This window comes from Trichoplusia ni, chromosome 10 (assembly GCF_003590095.1).
Source record: "Trichoplusia ni isolate ovarian cell line Hi5 chromosome 10, tn1, whole genome shotgun sequence".
Classification (NCBI taxonomy): Eukaryota; Metazoa; Arthropoda; class Insecta; order Lepidoptera; family Noctuidae; genus Trichoplusia; species Trichoplusia ni.
The window spans coordinates 2,583,427-2,606,500 of NC_039487.1; the positions used below are offsets into that span (position 1 = coordinate 2,583,427).

A 23,074-nucleotide genomic window follows, 5' to 3' on the forward strand; every position below is an offset into this window, starting at 1 on the left:
TGTCGTTGGCTTTTTGCCACTTTAATTTAACATGAGCATTAATTTTATTAACTTCATTCTATTATACTTAACAAAAAATGGGTCCCAACTGATCTCTTTTATTAATTCCCATATCACTTTGCAATAATAATATTCTCCAACTTTAAAAACTCTATTACCTTATCAAAAATTAATTTACTGCATTTATCCATTTACTGCTATCCACAAAAAAATTATGAAGAATTTCATTTGTGATGTAATTTGTGAAATTAGAAAGGTGGCGGAAATAATCAGAAAAAAAAACATTCATTGAGTTCAATACTTTAATCAGTACTTAATTTTACTGTGGAGCGGAAAATGGAACAGACCTAGACGAGGGCCTGCCGTCGTTCTCATCCCGCCACACGCCGATAACCGACTGTAAAACAGATAAAACAATACTTATTATACATACATTGTCACTTACACTAAATAGAAGGCTACTAATACTTTAAAAATTACTTCGAAATTAACTCTCTTGTATCAAACTGTACATACCCGAGCTGCTCTGTGCCGCGCTGCTTGCGCGCTCATCATCATGGCCAACGCCAGGAACACAAAGATGAACAGTTTTGAACAATGCATCTTGAATGGAAATGTTCTAGTAATGATGGTGACTCTTGGTCGGGTCTTTTATACAGCGCTAACGAATTAGTTAATGGTCAGATGTATTACACTAATGATTTAAAACTATAGAAACTTATAGATATTTTGTTAAACTAGTATCTTTAACGGGAAAACTGGAGAATGAATTAGGGGTTAATGAAATAGTGAAAACTGCTGAAAACTGATTTAATGACAAAGGATAGAGCTTCAGCTCTTGTTATATCTTTCTGCTTTTAATCAGTTTTTCAGCATTTGAAAGTGAACACATTCATTAATATTTATTTTAATTCCGATAATCTTATTATCTTCATATTGGTGTCTGCTAATGTGGACATTAATTGGATGGATTGATATTCTTTACTCTTTTACACAAGTTTGAACGCTTAGAATACAGATTGTTTATTTACTAAGCGTCGTAACGCTTACGAGCGAAATACTAATCATACAACACGAAACTTCAGTGCACTTTGTCTGTTTGAAGTTACGACTTTACGCACATACATAACAGGCAGCCAAGGCTTCTTTAAAAACAATTCCGGTCAATATTTTGCAGATTCTTTTTACATTTACTCCTTTTCAGTCTCTACTTTCGTTTGCCAGTACCTAAAATATTTTCACTAGAGACTTGCAGTGACCAGTAGAAGTTTCCGTATATCCATACAATAAGAGCTGACTGTTGATTATTTTAAGAATCTTCTTTTTATTTTACTTGATAATGAAAGATATAGTAAAAGACAGCTTTAATGAGATTTTATTTCAAAACAATGGGTGACACGATGGTGGTTTGTTTATTACGACTGGATTGAAACGGGTAATTTAGAAATGCATTTTCGTAATGTTACTATCAATTAAACTATTCTAATTTGTAGACCGTATAAATTATAATAGGCTGGAAGTCTAGAACCGATGTTAATGTGAATGCAGTTTTATGTTAGTCGTAGTAATTTCGGGGAATGTCTCCCCGAAATTACTACGTTTCTTTATCAAAATACATTTCTGGGCGCTACGTTTGTTAATTGGGTTTTAGCACAGTTTAAAAATAATATTATTTTTAGGCTGTGGTTTTAACTTCAAATACGAAGGAGGTTATTAAATATACTCCGTAGCCTAATTAACAGTTTCCCTAATCGGTAAGCACCTATTTTGTCATCCTATTTTTTAAATAAGTAATGAAGGTAAATTAATTGTTAATGTTTTCTACGAACTAGTGTGAAGTTATTATTTTCAGAATAAAATGAAAGGTAGGAGGCATACATAAAACAAAGAACGGTTTACTATAACTTCTTTCTTAGCAAAAATTCTGATATAAACAATTTATTTACTTGTTATAATGTTTGTTTGCTACAGCTGCCAAACAGCAGAAATAGAAATTGTGTACCAGAGAAAATATGATCAAAATCAAAAAGTCCTGATAGAAAACAAAACTGGCAAAAAGCCAACGACACGCGGTATTCCCAGGCGGTCACCCATCCAAGTACTAACCGCGCCCGATGTTGCTTAACTTCGGTGATCGGACGAGAACCGGTGTATTCAACGTGGTATGGACGTTGGCGACTATTAAGCAAAATTTTCTGTTCAGTTACAGGAAACACTAGAAATTCTTACAACTATTAATCTGCGTTAACATTTATCTACGAGGACGTCCTTTTAATGTAATAGAACTCTACAAAAATACAGACAATATAAATACGACAAACTTGGATGTCTGGGTCGACTAAAAAACACACCCAGGTCACCGCTGATAGGAGTGTGCGTGATGCGTGTTTTAGGGAGAATGAAAGAGGTGGTTATATGAAGAAGGAGAGACAAGATAATATTGTGATTTTATTGGTGTATGTGTGTTTTATACCAACTCTAAAGGATGATACAGCAAAGCTATTTTGATTGTATTATCGCCAACGTCCATACCACGTTGAATACACCGGTTCTCGTCCGATCACCGAAGTTAAGCAACATCGGGCGCGGTTAGTACTTGGATGGGTGACCGCCTGGGAATACCGCGTGTCGTTGGCTTTTTGCCAGTTTTGTTTTCTGTCAGGACATTTTGACAGTAACACCAGATGGGCTTGAATTCAACAGCCAAAATTTATTTTGGCTTACTTTTCCCAAAGGGTACCGAATCTGTAACACTCAGAATCATATTTATTTTTCATTTTATGTTCGCATTGGATTTATTGGTACAACATTCCTCTTCGGCTGAATATGTTACTGTAGCCTTGCAAAAAAGAAATAAATGTAAAAGTTATAAAATAGATGGTTTATTAAATCATTTCAAGTGCACGGTTTTCTTAAAGAACAGACGCGTTCTTAGAAAACAGATAAACATACATAAACTGGTATCTATTAAGGGGAGACTGAAGAATCAATTAGGGGTTAATGAAGTACTGAAAACTGCTGAAAAACTGATTTAAAGACAAAGGAGAGAGCTTGGACTCTTGTTTTGACTTTCTGCTTTAAATCAGTTTTTCAGCAGTTGGAAGTGAATAAATTAATATAATTTATTTTTCTTCTCTCTCTTCCATATATTATAAAACTGGTAGTGTATTCATGTGTCTCCTTAATGTTACTATCAATTAAAATTATTTGTGGACAGTATAAAAGACTGAAACCGATATATACATATGTGGACACCGTTTTAAGTCATTCATAGTATTTTCGTAGACACACGTTTCCTTATCAAAATGTATTTCTCGGTGCTACTTTTTTTAGTGGTGTTAGTTTCAAATATGAAGGAGGGTATTAAAAACGCTCCTTAGCCTATTATACGGTTTCCCTAATCAGTAAGTATTAATCTTTTCATCCTATATTAGAAATAAGTATTAAATGTAAATTAAATGTTAATGTTGTACGAACTACGGTTTTACGTTGTTATCACATGCGTTTCGTTTTCAGAATAAAGCGAAGGCGGAGGACAGGCTTAAGATAAATAGTGGTTGACTTCCATAGCTTACTTGCCGCAGCTACCAAACGACAAGGTATTGGGTACCAGAGCAAATAAACTTCAACGTTCTTGATCTTAAAAACAGGAACGTTTCAGAAATTTATTTCCTTAATAAGAAGCTACTTAAAAGAACTATGATAGTCAAAGAGCTTAAGAAACCTATCAGAAGAAATACAGCGAGCAAAAACGTTTTTCGTTTTATAGTTTAGTGTTCTGAAACCTCTCATTTTATCTCACACATGTTTGTTCCAGACGAAAAAAATTGGAATGTAAAAACAAAAAAGCCAACGACACGCGGTATTCCCAGGCGGTCACCCATCCAAGTACTAACCGCGCCCGATGTTGCTTAACTTCGGTGATCGGACGAGAACCGGTGTATTCAACGTGGTATGGACGTTGGCGACTGCTCTACAAAATTTTCTGTTCAGTTACAGAAACACTAGAAATTCTTACTATTAATAATCTGCATTTATCATAACATTTAAAAAACTGTTTTCGAGAACATCGTTTTCGTGTAATTGAACCGTACAAAAATAATCTGGGCGACAAACTTGTATGTTTGGGTCGACTAAAAAAGCCTACAAGGTCACAGCTGACAGAAGCATGCGTGACGCGTTACTGAATGTTTTAGGGGGAATGAAAGAGACAGATACATTAATGAAAGAGAGACAAGATAACAGAGTGATTCTATTGGTCTCTGCGTATATCATACTTATCTTAACAGAAGATAAAGTAAGGCTATTTTGGTTTAGCTATCGCCAACGTCCATACCACGTTGAATACACCGGTTCTCGTCCGATCACCGAAGTTAAGCAACATCGGGCGCGGTTAGTACTTGGATGGGTGACCGCCTGGGAATACCGCGTGTCGTTGGCTTTTTGCCACTTACACTTTTCTGTCACCGGATACATATGGGAACAAACCGAACAGTCAAAAATTTTTAGGGCTATGTTCCTCAAGGGTAAAAACTGAACGTTATCCAAAGGCTGTTTCTCATTATTCCTTTAGTATTTGGTTACCTTTCTAATAAGAGTTGATTGATACTCGTACGTGCAGTAAAAACCGAAGTCCAAGCGAAACATTTTTTGCAGGACATTAAGATGAATTTTCGTTGGACCCTAATTTTGGAATCCATTTTTTGGTTCTGAAATATGAATGATTTAAATACCTAGTAAGGGAACTACAAAGGACCCGGACTAAGGCGCCTTAATGTATCTAAGCTCTAAGAATAAATTCTCCTTTATTAATGCACAGGAAAACCAATTAACAAATCCCGTTCTCATTTTGATTATCCCACAGGGAGTTATAAATGTTATAATGGGCACTTTGAAAAGCCTCTGCGGAATTTTATTGCCAATGAGTTTAGAAATTTGTCGCATTTTGTTATATCTTCGTAGCAATTTGAATTAATGAAACAGCACTAATTTGGAAGATAGAAAACTGACAACATAGTGGTATTTGTAACTGAACTATCGTGGGACATGTTCCCTATTATTGAATACTAAATTGCGTCTAGTCACGCGATGTCAATGGAAATACCTATAAGCTGTTGCTCGCGGATTCGCAATCCTAGATGTCGGTTATGGCTGAATAAACATTGCTTTCTTTTAAGGCAGTCTGATAAAAGTAGTATGTGTTAATCCAAGAGGTAAGAAACGTATATGTAGATAAATCCCAGAAATAGATTAACAAGCCAAAACGCAGAGACTTTTAAAATTGAAAAATGGACAAATCAAAAATTTGACGAAAATTCAAAATAATATTTTTGGTTTCGCTATCGTTTGTAGGCCACGCAACAAGTATGCTTTTTTTTGCAGATTTCCCTTTTCTATGACGTTGCTGTACTTTTTTGATATTTAGATAAGAGATGGCTCAAGAACCTCTGGCTTTTAAAGATGAAATATCCGAATCACACTCAACAGCATGCACACTTTTTCAACTTTATCATAATTCGTGATTGTCACATATCAAATTAGGAATGTTCGTATCCTAAGTGACCCTACAAGAGAATATACTTTTATACATATACATGCTGGTCCATAAAATTCGATTCCGTGTACCTAGCTAGCGTACTCGTATATTACAACTTAAGTGAAGTAATAGAAAATAAGGTACAGGTACAGCGTAATTGGACAATGTACACGCAACATCTGTTAATGATCCATTAACAGATGTTGCGTGCGCCATAGGAATTCAAGTTAAGGAACTTGAATTCCTATGGCTTTCTTTCATGGATCTTGAAATATATTTTATTTATTTAGGTTTTAGATTCGAAACGCTTCAGATACCTGTCTGTCTATGTCTTATTTAAAATGTCCTCTGCTTTTTTTGCAGTATCGTCAATGACCATGGTAAAAACAGAAAGGTGATCATAAACGTATTAACTTACTTAACTATTACGTTATGTGAAAAGTGTTATCAATTAATTAGTGATTAAACTATGTTTTCAACTTTTCAGGTTTTTTTTTTAATATTTAACTTGGCCTCAAGTCAGCATCTTGAAATTAGATCGTTTATTATCACAGTTTTTAATGTCCTGTAGAGCCCATTTCACAAAACCTATTTTGATCTATTTTAGGTGTTTATATAAACTAAAATTCGTCATTGTTATAAATGGCTACACTCTATCATACAAAGTTCAATATTACGACGAGTTTGTGGCAATAAAATGCCGCAATCGCTTGTTTTACGAGTTATAATTCCCTTGAGAATTTAATTTATTGTTTTGGCAACTTTGTTAGGGTTAAGGGTGTTATGCCGCGAATAAATTCATTCGATGGTTTAATAGCTTAATTAGTGCTTGTTGCACGTTAAATGAACAAAAACATAGTTTAAAATGTAAAACAATATAGCAGACACGGCGGAAAGGTTTGTTTTTCGCGAGGCGGGAGAATCTTCTTGGGCACCCACCTCGACGGAATGGGTAACCGATATCGGTCATCATCATGCAACGTTTCATGCATCTTGCAGTTGTTCGAACGTTTTTTGAGACGCGTGGCACGGCAAAGGCGATTCGTCTTTAGCACGTCTCACTTTTAGAGGGGTAGCTCGCGTTATTCGGATTCATTACTACACAAATTGTAAACATATATTTTTTAATTAATTTCAAAACCACATGTGCATGAAAATGAACAAATCTTAAAATTATGTTTGCCTTCGGTCTCATCTAGACAAGTGTTTATTAAATGTTACATGTATATTTAATAGACCTGAGAATTTGTTACAGTCTATTTTCACATCCCTAAGTGATAAAGGTCCATTTCCAACAATTTATTCATATTTAATGTTTCTTCTACACCATAAATTCCCTAGAAATAATTTATATGGCCAAACAACGTTTGCCGGGTCAACAAGTTTATGCATACAATATTGTCTGTTTCGAATAAAAAGTTGTACAAATTGTATTGGTCAGCCAAATTGTTTTACGAGTTTAAACTACTTTTTTAATATCCATGCTCAACTGCCTATTACAGATGCGATATATTGTTTTGGTTTTTTTTTTTATATAAAAATGGAATCGGATTGTCCCGAAAACTTTTATATAGACTTTGTTTGTTTAGATTAATAAAAGCTGAGGCAATTTTTATATCAATTTATTTCTATTACAAAGACATCAACTGTAACATTTTAGGCTGTATATCAGTGTTATGGTAAATTGGAATAGATTGAAAAGCTCTTTGTTTCATGGTTGAATTTAGTTGGTCTTGTCGCAAAACTTTTCATAGAGTTCGCGATTCTTTTCGGGGTTTTCACACACAGTTTTCATATAAGCAATCAGTTTCTTGGTCGCCGGCTGGAAAGTAAACAGAATAAAACTTATGATTACCTACAGTGTAGTAGGATACGGGTAACTAAAATGTGTTTCTTTGTGTAAATAACTACACAAATAAGTCAAGCAATTTTTTATCATTTTTGCCATCGAAATAATGCTCAAAAACGTCCTAAGAAGGGGGCTAGCTGAATTTAAAAGAGATTGTTCGGCACAATATGCGTGGTCTGCATCAATTTAGAATATGCCAATCCGATTGACATATTTCGTCCACCAGAAGGCGTTTATTTCCAGACTAAGAGCATCGTTTTATCAATAGAAGTCCGTGTGAGAATAAATCCGGTAAATATTGGCTCTAAAAGATCTTAACAAAAACCTTTGTTACCACTTAAAAAATATATATATGCAAATAAGAAGTTTATGTATTAAAATTTCTTAGTACGTACCGAGATAGGCTTATAGACAGGGACTCCAATCTTTGGCTCAGCCTCGACGCCCATCATGAAAGATCCAGCAAATAATGCAAACAGGAATAGACCAATAAAACGCATTTTTAATATTGTTTCTAGTTGCTGACACTTCGGCAAAAGTTTGAATAGTAGCTATTAGTCGTAACGAATCATTTATATTTAGTTGCATCCAAATTAAAGTTGGTAATATTTTAGTGCCTAATTTGTTAAACGATTTCAATAACTACATATAATTGCCGTTTCTATTAGTTCTACATTCCAACTAATGAGTAAGTACCTAATGTTTATTTGAATGTGTAGTCAATGGTTTCTTCCTTTATAATTTAACTAGCTGTTGCCCGCGACTTCGTCCACGTGGTTAGAATTTTCCCCGTTTTTTCCACATTTTCCATTGTATCTTCGCTCCTTTTAGTCGCAGCGTGATGTTATATAGCCTATAGCCTTCCTTGAAAAATGGTCTATTCAACACAAATCGAACCAGTAGTTCCTCTGATTAGCGCGTTCAAACAAACAAACAAACAAACTCTTCAGCTTTATATATTAGTATATATAGAGTATAGATAAGATGGATTTTTTCACGTCGTCCGCATTAAAGCAAACAAAAAGTTATTTATCATAAATTTGCTGTCAGATTAATAAAACACTAGGAGTGAGGGATTGCACTGAAAAACGAAATGAAACCTTTAAATTTTAACATACCTAAAGAACATTGAAATGAAACTACTTTTTATTACTTTATTATTAGGATTTTATCGCGGTTTAATCTTAGATTTTGGTTCCCGACGTTTCGAAACCTTTGCAGGTATCATGGTCACGGGCAGACTGGCAGGCGGGCAGTCTAGTCAGTAGTTTCATTTCAATGTCTAACATTCGCGTAAACCTAAGAAACCACTATGCCTAAAGAAATTACTACATTCAAAACAGAATCGCGCCCAAAACTATCCTAAACCGACGAAAAAAAGTATTGTGCCATAAAATATCTTTATTAGAAAAAGCAAGAAATTACTCAATACGCCATAAATTAAATAAAAAAATTTTCATGAAGTCCATCAAATATTGGAGAACCGAAATAAAGAAATTAGAAGATTTTATTGTTTGTGTTATGTCATCATGATGTGTATCTATGGTAAACAAAATATAGTTGTACATTGCATTGTGCTCGTCTTTGAAGCTTCCCTGAAAATTTCAGCCTGCTAGCTTATCGGGAAGTGCCTCAAAATTGAGTTGCAAAAATCCAACAGGTACAACAAAGAAAAAAGAAAATTGAGTGTATTATATAATAAATACGTGGGAACCATTACCATACCAACCATCTATTTTACCAATTTACCATAGGTACATTAGTAAAATAGAACAGTTTACTTAAACAACTCACCACGAAAGATGTGACTGTACATATATAATGTGATGATATCAAATTTTTTTTTAATAATCATTTTTTTTAACGTACCTAATTTATTTGAAATATGGATATAGCCTGTAATAGACTACAAATCGGTGTTTAATTTGTTCTTGTAACATGGTAATTAAAATTAAATTAACAATTTAATCAGTCAGGAATTTAGTAATTAGATCGTCTATTTAGCCGGTGATTTATGTGCTAGATTATTACAGAAACAATAAATGATTCATTGCGATAATAAAATCATTTTTATGAAAGCTGAACCACAGAGCTATAAATACACATTAGAAGAACAATTTTGCGCAAAAAAATAAACACAGACAAGCTTCTCATAACCTCTATAATACATACATACAAGATATCTCTATCCGATAAATCATGAATAAGATCTTCAAAATACTTTTTTTTTCTTTCTTACTTTAGAAATTGATTGCCAAAGTAAGAATTTGTTCCACGTGCGACACGATTTCAATCTATTTGGCATAGTTTATAATGCGATTGACGTCGAAAAATATTTTTTAGATAAATCAATGTCCTTTTATATTGGTGGTGACATGCTGCAATAGTTTATAGTACAGTATATAACAGTAGCAGGGTCAGACATAAAATACTAATGGTGAATATATTATGAGCTCAGTTTTTTCCTACATAACACTCAACAGAAAACAAAAGCTGCAACTTATAAAAGCTACACTCCGTGACGTATTTTCATTCATAAGTTCACAGCGAGTCAAGTATTTAGGTAAGTGATATTACATATTATTATATTTAATGCAGAGGTTAAGCGAAATTTTCTTTTTCTGCACTAAGATTCGTTAAAGTTCTCTTTTATAATCAGCACAAAACACATATATGCTTATGTGTACAAAGCTACCAGGCGCGTTTTTAGAAATGTCACCGTTGCTTTTTTTGTCTTCGGTATTCATTACAGCAGCCAATATTATGGTATTAAGTTTGTCTATTATAGGGCTAAAAGTAAAAAAACATTACGAATCCTAGACCTTCCTCTATAAGACTTAGAGGTAGCCAGGGACGACCATGAAAGTGTAGGCCCTTGTTTGAGGTGTCTGATTATGGTGGCAATATCCATTGTGTAAATTGAATTCAAAAGACATCTGAAGGCTTGCGCTATTGATCCTAAGGACTGGGAGAGGCTTGCATTAAATAGGTCCTCTTGGCGCAAAACTGTTTTTGAAAACGTCAAGTCGTTCGATGAAAAACGACTCCAGAAGCTAGACGAAAAGTGCCAAGCCCAAAAAGAGAGGCCTAAAGCCGTCGTACTCCTACACTCTCAATTCTGCGGGTTAACTTTACCGCAGCGCTTGCGACCGAGTCTTTAGATCCAAACTCAGTCTAGCCAGAGACACCAGGGCTCACGCTAGGAGGTGAATTGCCAATGGTCGCCGTTATCGAAAACGATAAGGAGGACTATATATAAATTGAATTCGAAATTGGGGTTGCGTTATTCAGGCGCAGGGTATGGTTTCAAAACTGTACTGAACCCAATTACTACTGAATAAAAGACTGTAATACTTTGCGGCATTTTTTATTTCAACCTGACTTTTATTGTTCGACATTTTTTAAAGTCTTCTTTATCACATGTGCTCCTTAATCATTGGAATGATCTCCTCAGCAACAGGAATGGCCTGTTCGGCAACATCAAGGCCACGGTTCTGAAAATAAATATAAAAAAATAATCAAAGGGGATGAAGATCATAGTGACGCTTTCGAATCGAATATTTTCACAAACATACTGAGGCTAAAATGAAATATCAAAACAGTGCAAAATAATCAGAGAAGCTAAAAATGATACAGCATAACAAGATATGCAGTGGTTGGTTTCTTTACTCTTCATTGTCCACAAATAATAAAAGGAAGTATGTAAAAATGAGAGCTAAACTCTGTAATTGGCTTTATTCCAGCTAAATTTTAAAGGGCAGTTGAATAAAATGTGTTACATATTAAAGTCTCTTCAAAGTTTGATTTTTATTTCTAGAATTTTTGTTTTATTGGTTTTAGTACTAATGACTTTCACTATGTACTTACAATCACTTTTCCCCAGTTGGTTTTCTTGTTCCTCCTTCTCTTGGGTTCGGGTTCAGGTTCAGGGGAAGCCTGAGTGGCCATGAACATGGTCAGAGCCAAGACGACGAAGAAGAACAGTTTGGCGAAATGCATGTTGTTTGTGGATGTGTTACACACAAATTGTAACTCGACACTACTGGGCGGGACTTTTATAGTGACAATAGCTGAATACGCTAATGAATTGTATATTAGACTAATGTACTGTGCAATTGATCAATGAATTTAGAACCGGAAGGTAGTAGAAGGTACTAGTATGTAAGCGATGCTTTATAACATTTTTGTCCAAAAAGGTTGGTTTAAATTTATTTCTCGTTTTAGATAAAGATAAGCTCTTATGTTTAATGATGTAAGGAGGTCCTCAATTTGTTGGATTTTTTATGTTTGTTATTTCAGTATTTCGGACTGGATGATTTCGTTGATTCTTTTTCATTTAACATGGAAAGCATCCGTTTTCATTCATTTAAATTTTATGAAGTTTGGCGCTTTAGTTTTTATTCTTAAAATAAATGATCAATACAATACCTAACTACATCTTTAAAGATAAGTTTTCTATGGTAACAACATGTTTCAAACTTTAACGGCAGAAGAAAGGTATTTATTTTCATGTTCCTACGTAATTTCACAATTAAATTACTAAAGATAATAAAAACACGTCTGAAAAAGTATGTATATTACGTGAAACAAGTTCGTGTTTTTTCTTTAACGTAATTTCGTCGTTTATTTTTAATTATTTCTTTGTTTTAAAAAGGCACTTCACCATCAAACGTAAAAGTTTGGCGGGTTTAGAAGTACGAGACTTTGTATTTTCTTTTCATAAAAATAAAAATATTTTTTAATATTAACCTTTATTATTTGGTTCATTAGTGACGTAGTATAGATTACAAAATAGGTTCTGTGCTTAAAGTGAAATCTATTAATTGTTATGCTGTGTGGTTTTCAGACCCAAAACGTAAGCGATTTGGGATCTACGTAAGTATTGTTTCTGTTTTTTTTAACGACTCCCACAATCTGGAATCTAGTCCTTGTGTCGCGGGAGTTTCCACAAACATTCAAGTTACATGCACGATGGCACCCTGACTCAGGCAAAGCACTTGAAGATCACAATCGTGGTTTGTTATACGCTTGGATCAAAAGATGAATAGCAAAGATACCAGATTTTAATTAAAGAAAACTCAATCAGAATATTTTAAGATTGTTACATTACCTACAGTTCTGCTATATAACCCAAACTTGAAAAATGTAGTTTGGTATATAACCCCGAAAGTCGAAATGAACTTGCAAGAAGATATGACGCCCAACAAGATATTAACAACAATACTGAGATACTTATTCATCCAATAATAATAGATATAACATTTTATCGAACAAAGTTACGAGTAATTGGGAGACTCGTTAGCGGTGTATTGAAAAACGAAGGATTTTGTTTTACACTGCAGATAAGAAGCTTTTCGGGATCACGTGTTGTTCCCAACTATTTTACCTACTATATAGTTTATAATGCAATATTTTAAAGAATTTTAATATAAAGAGGACTTTCAACAATGGAATTGCCTCTGTAGAAGCAAAAATCTGAATCAATTAAAGTTAATTAAACTTGTACCTGTTAAGCTTTCCATAAAGAAAGTGGGCGGAAGCTGGGAATGGGAAACTTGGACTATCTTTTTATGTAGGAAAAAGTATGATGATGTATGATTTTTCACCTTACGCTTATTGACTCCAGCAAAACGGCTTTTGTAGGGTTCGAAGAGTAGAAATAAGATGAATTATTTAATTTATATTACATTCATATTTTTATTTAAACCGCAACTTATATTTTTCCTAGCTGTCCCGGCGAATTACGCCCCGTCTAACAGACGATGATCACAGTGGAGACAAAATATCAAGGGTGGACAACCCTTATCACTTAGGGTTATGAAAAATAGATAGTAGCTGATTTTCAGACCTACTGAATACGCATGTAAAATTTGTTAAAAATCGGAAAAGCCGTTTCGGAGGAGTATGGTAACTAACATCGTGACACGGGAATTTTCTATATTAGAAGAGAAATTCTATATGGGAATGACACCATAAAGAATCCAACCTATCTATACTAATATATAAAGCTGAAGAGTTTGTTTGTTTATTTGAAAGCGCTAATCGCAGGAACTACTGGTCCAAATTGAAAAAATATTTTTGCGTTGAATAGACCATTCATCGAGGAAGGCTTTAGGCTATAAACCATCAAGCTACGACTAATAGGAGCGAAGGTACAAAGGAAAATGTGAAAAAATAGGGCAGGTATAAATCATAACTTATATCTTCTACCCACGGGGACGAAGTCGCGGGCAACAGCTAGTCTATCTATATGGGTGCCCACTCCAAGTAGTCAGCAGTCATCTGTCTTAAACAACTCATAACTGTCCTGAACTGCTGGGCCACCAGCGGCACTGTCCGAAAGAGTTACCGCAGCCCCGCTACACAAATATAGATAGGGCAAAAGAAACAACATGGGTAGGTTTGATCGATAATGAAAGTTCCCAAGTGTCCCAATCCCATCCGCTCAATCCAAATCATTTCATGATTTCCTAGCCGAATAAAAATGACCCGTGCTAAGCTTGTCGCAGCAGTAGAACAGCTTAAGCATGCACTGCATATTCGAATATTTAACACTGTAGTTTTACTAGTAAAATAAAATATATACGACATCAAACCTAATTACTTTGAGTAAATAAACAGAGAAAAGAAATATTTATATATTTATTCAGTCTAGTTTTATTGTCATATTTATTTTGTCATCGTAAAAGGCTGCTGCACTGTCTTCTATTCGGTTTGCTTCTTTGTGACTGTTCTGTTACGTTAAGATCCTTCTTCTGGAAACAAATTAAAGGAAAGTTAGTCAGTCTCTAGTTTCGTCAAACTTAAACGTTGAGATGCGAACACCAAAAATGTATGTTGAAGGTTCTGAGATATGTTTTGATCATAGGTTTTTTATCTACCATTTACTATGATGGATTAAGTTGAGATAAACACTTATATTTCAGTTAGGGGTGTGTCAAAATGTAATCAATAAATTTCTCACCTGCCCTTCCCCCTCCTCCTTCTAGGTTCAGGTTCAGGAGTAGCCTGAGTAGCCATTAGCATGGTCAGAGCCAAGACGACGAAGAAGACCAGCTTAGAAAAATGCATGTTGTTTTGAGTTGTGTATACTGCGAGAGACACACGAATTGTATCTCGATACTGCTGGGCAGGGCTTTTATAGTGACATTTTATATGGCCGAATGCAGTCAAATAGGGTTAATGTCATCGAACAATAAGTGGGTTTTTCTTAAATCTCTTTTTAATTGAAAATCGTTTTGGATAAAAGATAATGCAGTAAGAAATATTATAGTATTCAAATAGGCACAGTTGTTAAGGATAATTATAGCATTACAGCAAAAATATGCTTTGAATATGCTGTTTTCATTACTAAACTACTGAAGCGATTTTCATGAAACTTGAAAAAAGAAAGCAATAAAAAAGACTAACAGGTGTCCGGGTGTCAGGTTATTGCTAGCATAAAAAACAGGATTAAGTACGTCAAATGAACATCTTAACTATTTTTACCCATCTACGAATAAATATCAAATGCAATTTTCTTTCAAAACCTTGCTTACTGTAATTTATTGTTCCTAGTTGTGTTCTTGGCTCAGAACTCCGTTGTGGGTAAAGAAATAATTTATGAATCTTATATATCAGCGAAGAAGTTATTAGTTAGAAAGTTAAGAAAACTCCTGAATAAGTTTTGCTTCACGCAGTCAAGAATCCAACCTCTAGTAACCGACTTACTTCTTAAAGAAGGTTTAAAACCATGTTAGCAATTACCGTGCAACATAATGCCTTAAACGCTCAGATTAAAATGGTGCACTAGAGCATTTACTTGCACCAGAACAACGAGTAGCTATATGGAAATTCCTAGGTAATCACTCTTTTACAAACCGAACATCAGTGTTTGCGATTGCGATGCGTGAGGTTTTATATTTCAACAAAAAAATATTGCAGTAAATTGCTCACTATTGTGAGTATTACACCGAAAGAGCGCCGGGCACACCGTACATAATTTATCAACTTCTAAGAGGAGGACGTTTTCAATTCATCGGTATTTTTTTTATTTTAATGTTTGCCAACTCAGTTCTTTGTTGCGGCAGAAATACTCGTAATTGCGTTTAACGTGCAATAGTTGTCATATGGTCCCATAAAAATGTTATCAACTTTGATTTCTCTCGTCAAGCACGGTAGGTTTGGCTTAGTGATCTCAAGCACTCAGCTAACTGTGCAGTCCAATAATAAATATATAGTCAAACTAGAATACGATCATGGTATACCTAATAAAGACATTATACAGACAGAACACCCTAATCTATGTCCTTAAAATAGACTTAGTACGTTGTTGTGAAAAGTATTTATAATAGTGATAGGTACTAATCATTGAATCATATGAATTTCGATAAGGGAAACTTAGTAATTAACGATTTTACATTATAAATACATTAACTCATTAACTAAATTCGACTACTGTCAGTATAAAAGACCTGACCAAGAGTATGGAAGTACAATTTGAGTGTCACCTCTCGCAGTACACACAACTTTCTTTCAACATGAACTTCTACAAACTGTTCTTCGTAGTGGTGCTGGCTCTGACCATGCTGATGAGCACACAGGCCGAGCCCAACCCTGAACCCAAAATCAAATGGGGAAAAGTACTGGTATGTATTCTTTCAGACTTATTTATTAAATATATTCTAATCTAAGTATGGCTTCTTTAGTTCAAGGAAATGTAGAGCAACGAAATTAAATACCTTCAAATTGATTTTTTACAATTATGAACTAAAATTATGTTTCTTTAAAAAAACTCGCTGATCATATTTTTTTGTATTTTCATTTACAGAAAACAGGATTAAAGGTAGCCAAAACAGGAGCGAAAATAGCCGGAACAGTTGCTGCGCTTGCCGGTTAACTTAACACTTGAAGATTCAATCAATGATTACGTTTTACAATGAAACTACCATCAATATAACTTCTATCTGCCGAAACTAAATTTAAAAAAAAACATGTACTATTACGACCGCAAGCGTCATTTGCTATATGAGGTTCCTAAATACCACCGCCGCGTCATAAAGTACTGTTCTTGCATTTGTGGAAGCGTGACAGCGCACTACAAGGTATAGAGCGGCGTCGCTCTTCCACCACTGTAGTAATAATTTTTTATGAGGTAGAGGTAGACTACCAGATTGTTTAACCGGTTTATAATCAAAATTTATTGCTAAAAATAAACATTATTACGTAAAAAATGCATTTTTCTGAAACCCCCTTTATCTTGCAAAAGGAAATAAAATACAAACGTTCTCGTCTATTTTATAAGAACAATTACTAAAACGGAACTGACACATAATTTCAAAGATACAATCGTAAAGGATTTTCACATTAAATCGATATTCTATGATATGCTTGTAAGAGGTTTTATTCTCATTATAGGTAAACCGATGTCTCTCTCTATTATCTGATCAAATTATCTCGCGTATTTGTCCAAGATGGTGAATTATCGGCTGCTGAATCATAATTTAAACCTCATTTGCAATACTTATGCTGCAACCTCATTCATGAAAAATCTGTAGTCCAAGTTGATGCTGCCAGGTAGGCAAAAGTCAAATGGGAATCAATTAACAAGAGAGTTTGCGTTACGTTACCTAAATTCATAACTATTCTGGACTGCTGAATATTAAGGTTTGTTGTAACGCTCTTTAGGCTCTGTTCATAGAGTATATATAGAGTAGTCCATAGATGATTTCAGTAAGAATTAAACTAGAATTTTAATTATCATCAACTCAAACAACACAAGCTGGCGCTGACATAACATTTAATTGTAAATGTGTAAATCAACTATCTTTCAATATTTGAAGCATTCAATAGCGGGTTCCGTTTATACCAGCCTGAAAGAAAGCCTAATGATTTTGACAGGCTACGTGTGGCTAAATATTATAATCAGTATTAGTTGCGCCCAAAATAGACTACTGGAGAAAATATATTAAAGGCCCCGGCCAGTCAAATACTTCAAAGGTACTTTTGGGAATAGGTTACACATAAAATAAATAGGTTTTATCCAGCAGTAGCCAGGAGTAGCAGCAGAAAAAGAAATCTTTTACAAATTTCGATGACCATTATCTTGGAAACTGAAAATTTGGCAGCTAACACCGTTACAAATCAACAAGTACAAGAAATGATCTCAAAATCATACATTAGTAATTAAATCTCAAAACAAAACATTTCAAGCAACAGTAAAACACTCTTAAATGTATGGAAATCTCATTCGTTTGGGTACGACACGTGACTTGGAACTGTCATCTCCACATGATTGACATTCCAGTGCTTTCTATCAAATCAACGATAACGTATGTATGTACCATACCATATATACCACCGTATGTTAGCCTCATGTTATTATTTGCAACCTCAAATAACTCGCTGGATAACTTGATCAGACTAATAAGTAAACTAATTCACTTAATAAACTTGTTGCATTAACCTATTGTCATTTGTCGATGTTTGTCAATTTGCGTGACATAATGTCTTCAACATTTTGATCGTTTGCTCATTAAAATTGTACGCGACATTTAGTTTTTAACAATTAGTAATATATGGGGTGATGATAATTTTGTGCTGGATAATTTCAATTAAGCTTCTATTATCGTTAGACATTAAGCTCAATATTCCAAACTCGAAAAAACTATAGAACGTATTTGGATGTAATTAACTCATATGTAGATAGCAAAAGGATAAAAGTTGAGATACGTATATTATTTTGATTCCCCTTTTTTAGAATGGATTTCATCGAATGGCTTCTTCCGCTTAGAGTTGAGCGGAAGGGAGCGGGAGGGGTCAGACTATTACTGACTAAAAACCCACCCATGTTGTTCCTTCTTTGCCCTTCGTGTATCGGGGCCATTTTTTTCGAATGGATCACATGAAACGTCTAAATATTTATTTTTTTAATCATTTATCCATATGAACACAAGCAGATAAAATAATACTTAACATTTCCAAACTGTGTAACAGTTTGTTGGCGATATGACATAAAGGATGTTTGGTTCTGTCAATTAAGAGTAATGAGTGAGTAAATTACACAGTTTCACTGTTGAGACTGAAAAGGAGAGGCCTGTCCTCTATACATACTGGGGAGTTTTGAGCACCACGCCAGGTCACTTGGCAATTTCAGATACTAACATTTTTGGTATCCAAGTTTCCTGTATAGAAACTTGTATCACATACATAAGACAGCAAGTTCCTCTTTTGACTGGTCATGGAAAAAAGAATGACGCGTAGGCCATATTACCTTCATTAGTTATTAATATGGTTGTCAATGAAACAAACCACGAAAGTTAAATTAGAAAAACAATTAATGCTACCTTCACCCATTCGTCTGCGGTGTAAGAATTTGATACCTCTTTAGCTATCTATTTCTACATTATAAATACATTAACTCATTAACTAAATTCGACTGCTGTCAGTATAAAAGACCTGACCAAGAGTATGAAAGTACAATTTGAGTGTCACCTCTCGCAGTACACACAACTTTCCTTCAACATGAACTTCTACAAACTGTTCTTCGTAGTGGTGCTGGCTCTGACCATGCTGATGAGCACACAGGCCGAGCCCAACCCTGAACCCAAAATCAAATGGGGAAAAGTATTGGTATGTATTTCTTATGATTTTTTTCATCAAAATACTTGTGATTTTTTCTCAACTTGCTTTTGCCTTAGAAGCTTTTAAATTCCACCTTTGTTCTATCGTAATTATTCTTTAACATAAATGGCCTGTTGGTCTACTGCTTAATGGCCTAGACTGCCGTAACAGAGTGTCTTGGATTTGCTTCCCACTAAGTGTGTAGGTAGTTGGAAATATGTAAGTTTCTTGTTCAGTTGTCCCGTTGTCATAGAAGTTTCTCTTAGTTTGAGACTAGATGGCGTTGTGTAAAAGCTGTGGCATTTTATAGTGATACTAAAAAATTTCTGTTTTCAGAAAAATGGAGTCAAAGTAGCCAAAATTGGAGCGAAGGTTGCCGGTGCAGTTGGAACTGGTATCAAGGTAGCATCAGCTATTGGCGCTCTAGCTGGTTAATCTACTGTCCACAACTGTTTCCCTCATGATAAATACATAAATATTTGAAGAAAATTGTCGTTTCTTTTAGCCTGAACTCAAACTTTATTTATATACACCGTTAACACCTGATCGATGTTTCAAATACCGCCGAAATTCACCGCATTTTCTAAGACTATATTTAATTATTGTAAGGGTAGTCGTGATGTATATGTATTGTCACAACGACAAAACCCCTTCGCACGACATGTTACTACTAAAAATGCGAGGTAAAAATGTTTGTGGCAGTTTACTATGTTGTTACAAATAAACACGTTAGTGAGTTAATCTCGGCCAGAAATAAATTAGCTTAGGTTTAGATAACACGATTTACAGCAGATTTACATGAGTTATATGTATGACTTCGTCTGAAAAAAATTAAAGGATACATACGGCCCATTGATATTTATATAAAAATAAAAGAGTTTATAATAACAATCATTTATTTCACGATTCATTCGAAAAATAAATGCGTTGACATTGTGATCTTTAAGTCATACTGATTTTTACGAACTGACTGCGGGAACGCCACGTCTAGAACAAAACAAAATATCATCGTCATCGAAATTTTAATGAGAAAATGAATAAAACCTTTAAAATTGGAAAAAGATCAGAGCCAAAATGCAAATACCTAATAATAATTTCCATATCCATTTTTTCAAACTCCCGTTTAGTAGTAACAATATGATTTTTTTATTCATACGAGTATATAAGATTCAACATTGTTTATTCCAAAAAAATCATTCACAAAATTTTAACTCACCGTTCTCTCTCACATAGAACATTAATAGTTAAAAATGCGACGTCGCGAAGGGTCCATTTCTCGACTCATCATCAAACACAACGCTACGAACGCAACGAACAATAATTTAATGAAACGCATTTTTGTCTAGATGATGTACTTTTCAAGGAATCTGAATTATTTTTGTTCTAAATTAGGTTCGCTTCAACTTTTATACTTGGTACAATCACTTTTAATTACTTGATCAATTAAGGTTACGAACTTATGACTAATGTATAACCTAATTTGATAAGTTTTGGTTTTGTTTTTTTTTTATAATAATATTCCACAACTTTTACACGACGCCATCTAGTATCTCAAACTAAGCAAAGCTTGCCTATTATGAGTACTAGACAGCTGATAAACATACATATATGTTTCTTTATACATACATAATATAGATAAATTACACCTAGACACAGGAGAAATGATCGTGCTCATCGCACAAACATATGTCCTGGGAATGGGTGAGAACCTACGACCTCCGGTATAGCAGTCAGCGTCACTAACAACTAGACCAACAGGCCAGTCGACTTATTTATTTCACGGTACCGTCAACAACAAGAGTCAGTTTTCAAAAATCACTGTTTAATTATCATACACCTTACAAGTACCGCTTAACTGTAAGAAAGACTTAACATCTAATGTAGTTTAGTCCCTAGAATTGGTACTTTATTTGTTTAAACCAACTTCTGTTGCTGAACTTAACTGTCGAAATTTTAAATCTGATAGCTCAGGAATTAGTTTCTAATCGAATCGAATTGAATCGAAATCTAACTACTCAAACAATTAAAGTTATCAATAAGTTTGTTTAAAGGAATTAAGTGCTTAATAGCTTTGGTTTAGGTAGAAAATGGATTGAATTATTGGTATAATTGACCCATATTACAATTACTCTGGTTTATTTTTAGGGTTTGACACCAAAAGGGAAAAATGGAACCCTATAAAAAAAACAAGAGGTGAACTGGCAATGTCGGTCGAAGGACTGATCGGTCGACGGATGTGGAGACCACAAATCGGAAAATGCAGTATAGGTCACCAAATCCTCCCTCCAGCATGATGGACCGATGACTTAAAATAATATGTAGCTGGTTCGGACTGATTTCGGCAGGTAAAGGACCGGTGTGACGCAGCTTCCGAGAGGTCTATGTCCAGCAGAGGTCCACAGTAGGCTGAATTAATTGATTGATTGTAATTTATCACATCGCATTCGCTTCGGAGAATCAATACTCAACAGAGAACCGAAATATGATGTGTCGAAGTTCTCTCTGAAGGGCTGAGATGTAAATCTAAATAAACGCAAATATGTACAAATAAAAAATCATTTAAATTATTAAAGCTGTTTAAGAGTTCATTGAAATACTCACGTACAGGAGAATTATATACAAAATTATATAACAAAAAAATACATAATTAAGTCTAAAGGACACCAGCCATTTTCGCAATCTATGTTACACTCAAAGCTTTAAGAATAAGTCAGCAATCTTATACGCAAAAAAGTAGTTGCAGTGGTTTCTAGGTTTGGGTTAGTTTAGCAAGCACAGCTAAACGAACTGTGGTCCCATAGTCCTCGGAGCCTGTGTAATCCAAATTTAGATTTTGAACACTCACATATTTAGTAAAGCGAAAGTGAAGTACTAAAAGACTAGTAAAGTATTATTGCTTGTGGTTGTGGTCCAAAACAGCTTCTTGATCCATTAGCCGAACAAATTAGGTCGTTAACAGTGCAGCTATTGTTGGTATAAAATGTTCGTGCAACAGTAACTAGGCACAATTCGGGTGTTGTAACTCAAACTACTCACAACTCATTAAAGATGCATTTCTTCAAACTGTTCTTCGTCTTCGCTCTGGTGGCAGCCATGACCATGGACGTGCAAGCCGCGCCCAAGCCCGAGCCCATGCCGGAGCCCATGCCCGAGCCCGGACTTATCTCAGCTGGAATTAGACTACTGGTGAGTACAATATGACAAACTGTAAAAGTGTACCCTTTTGCATAATGATGTGTTTCGAAAACACTTTTTTAAGGTTATTCACACCATTCTTAATGTTACTTGTCTTTTGTTTTCAGCCAAAGATCGGCAAAGTTCTGAGCAAGACAGGAATCCTCGGCGGAGCTGTCGACTATGTACGTGAGAAGTTGGGTTAAACTACAGATTAATATTGCACCTGATAAATAAAGCGATGAAACCACGTTTTCCTGACACTTTTATTTGCTTTTGTCCTTTTTATGGTTCCATATCTTAAGGGTAAAAAGGGACTTAACGCTAAGACACCGGTGTCGACCAGTCTGCCTGTCGGTCACTACACTGCAATCTTCACAAATGAAATTTCTATTGCATATTGCCGATAAAAGCGACATGAGCAATATGGATGACTAACGATGATTGAAAAGTATTTGAAACTTTTTTCCTTTTTATGAAAAACTAAAATTGCGAAAGGTAAGCTGCTTTTGTATAAGAGAGTGGGCTTGGGACGTAAAGATTTTGTAAAATGTATACACAATCGTGAGGTCAAGCCTAGGTTTCTTTCGCTGTAATTTGATGAATTTAATTTCCCGCCCAATTTAAAAAATACGTATAAATTGTTGTACATTAAACTACAAGATGGATACCGAAAAATATATTGTCGTCATTCCTATTGTCTCGAACTTAGTCCTTCATTTCTTAAGGCACTAAGAAATCCATACATTCTCCAAGCTTGAAACGTCTAAGTGTTGAAATTTGATATTTATTGATTTATTGATTTATTGAAACGGAAAGAAGTTTTATAAGTACAAAATTTAATTACGTAGTACGTGTAGAAACGAATATTGAGACGATAGAAGTAAAGATAAATGGAAATAGGGCGCTTGACA

The 23,074-nt window shown here is 34.6% G+C and overlaps 1 protein-coding gene and 4 non-coding genes across 5 annotated transcripts; 3 read left to right on the plus strand and 2 right to left on the minus strand.

The window, feature by feature from the left end:
• Positions 1-2,057: 2,057 nt before the first annotated feature.
• On the minus strand, positions 2,058-2,176 carry LOC113498384. The gene has a single exon (XR_003401003.1). It is a non-coding gene; the product is annotated as a 5S ribosomal RNA (ribosomal RNA).
• Positions 2,177-2,518: 342 nt separating this feature from the next.
• Positions 2,519-2,637, plus strand: LOC113498386. The gene has a single exon (XR_003401005.1). It is a non-coding gene; the product is annotated as a 5S ribosomal RNA (ribosomal RNA).
• Positions 2,638-3,847: 1,210 nt separating this feature from the next.
• On the minus strand, positions 3,848-3,966 carry LOC113498387. Its single transcript, XR_003401006.1, has one exon. It is a non-coding gene; the product is annotated as a 5S ribosomal RNA (ribosomal RNA).
• A 356-nt stretch (positions 3,967-4,322) lies between these two features.
• LOC113498388 lies at positions 4,323-4,441 on the plus strand. Its single transcript, XR_003401007.1, has one exon. It is a non-coding gene; the product is annotated as a 5S ribosomal RNA (ribosomal RNA).
• Positions 4,442-18,811: 14,370 nt separating this feature from the next.
• On the plus strand, positions 18,812-19,475 carry LOC113498371 (cecropin-B1-like). The gene is made up of 2 exons (XM_026878389.1): positions 18,812-18,995; positions 19,323-19,475. The coding sequence occupies exons 1-2, from the start codon at positions 18,834-18,836 to the stop codon at positions 19,419-19,421; spliced, it is 261 nt and encodes an 86-aa protein (XP_026734190.1). The 5' UTR covers positions 18,812-18,833; the 3' UTR covers positions 19,422-19,475.
• The last annotated feature ends 3,599 nt before the right edge of the window (positions 19,476-23,074 follow it).

What these genes read in the sequence shown, in the direction of transcription:
- LOC113498371 (XM_026878389.1), top strand. Translation starts at nt 18,834, where the DNA reads ATGAAAGTACAATTTGAGTGTCACCTCTCGCAGTACACACAACTTTCC. An exon ending in TCAAATGGGGAAAAGTATTG is followed by an intron (nt 18,996 to 19,322) that starts GTATGTATTTCT and finishes TTCTGTTTTCAG; the next exon opens with AAAAATGGAGTCAAAGTAGC.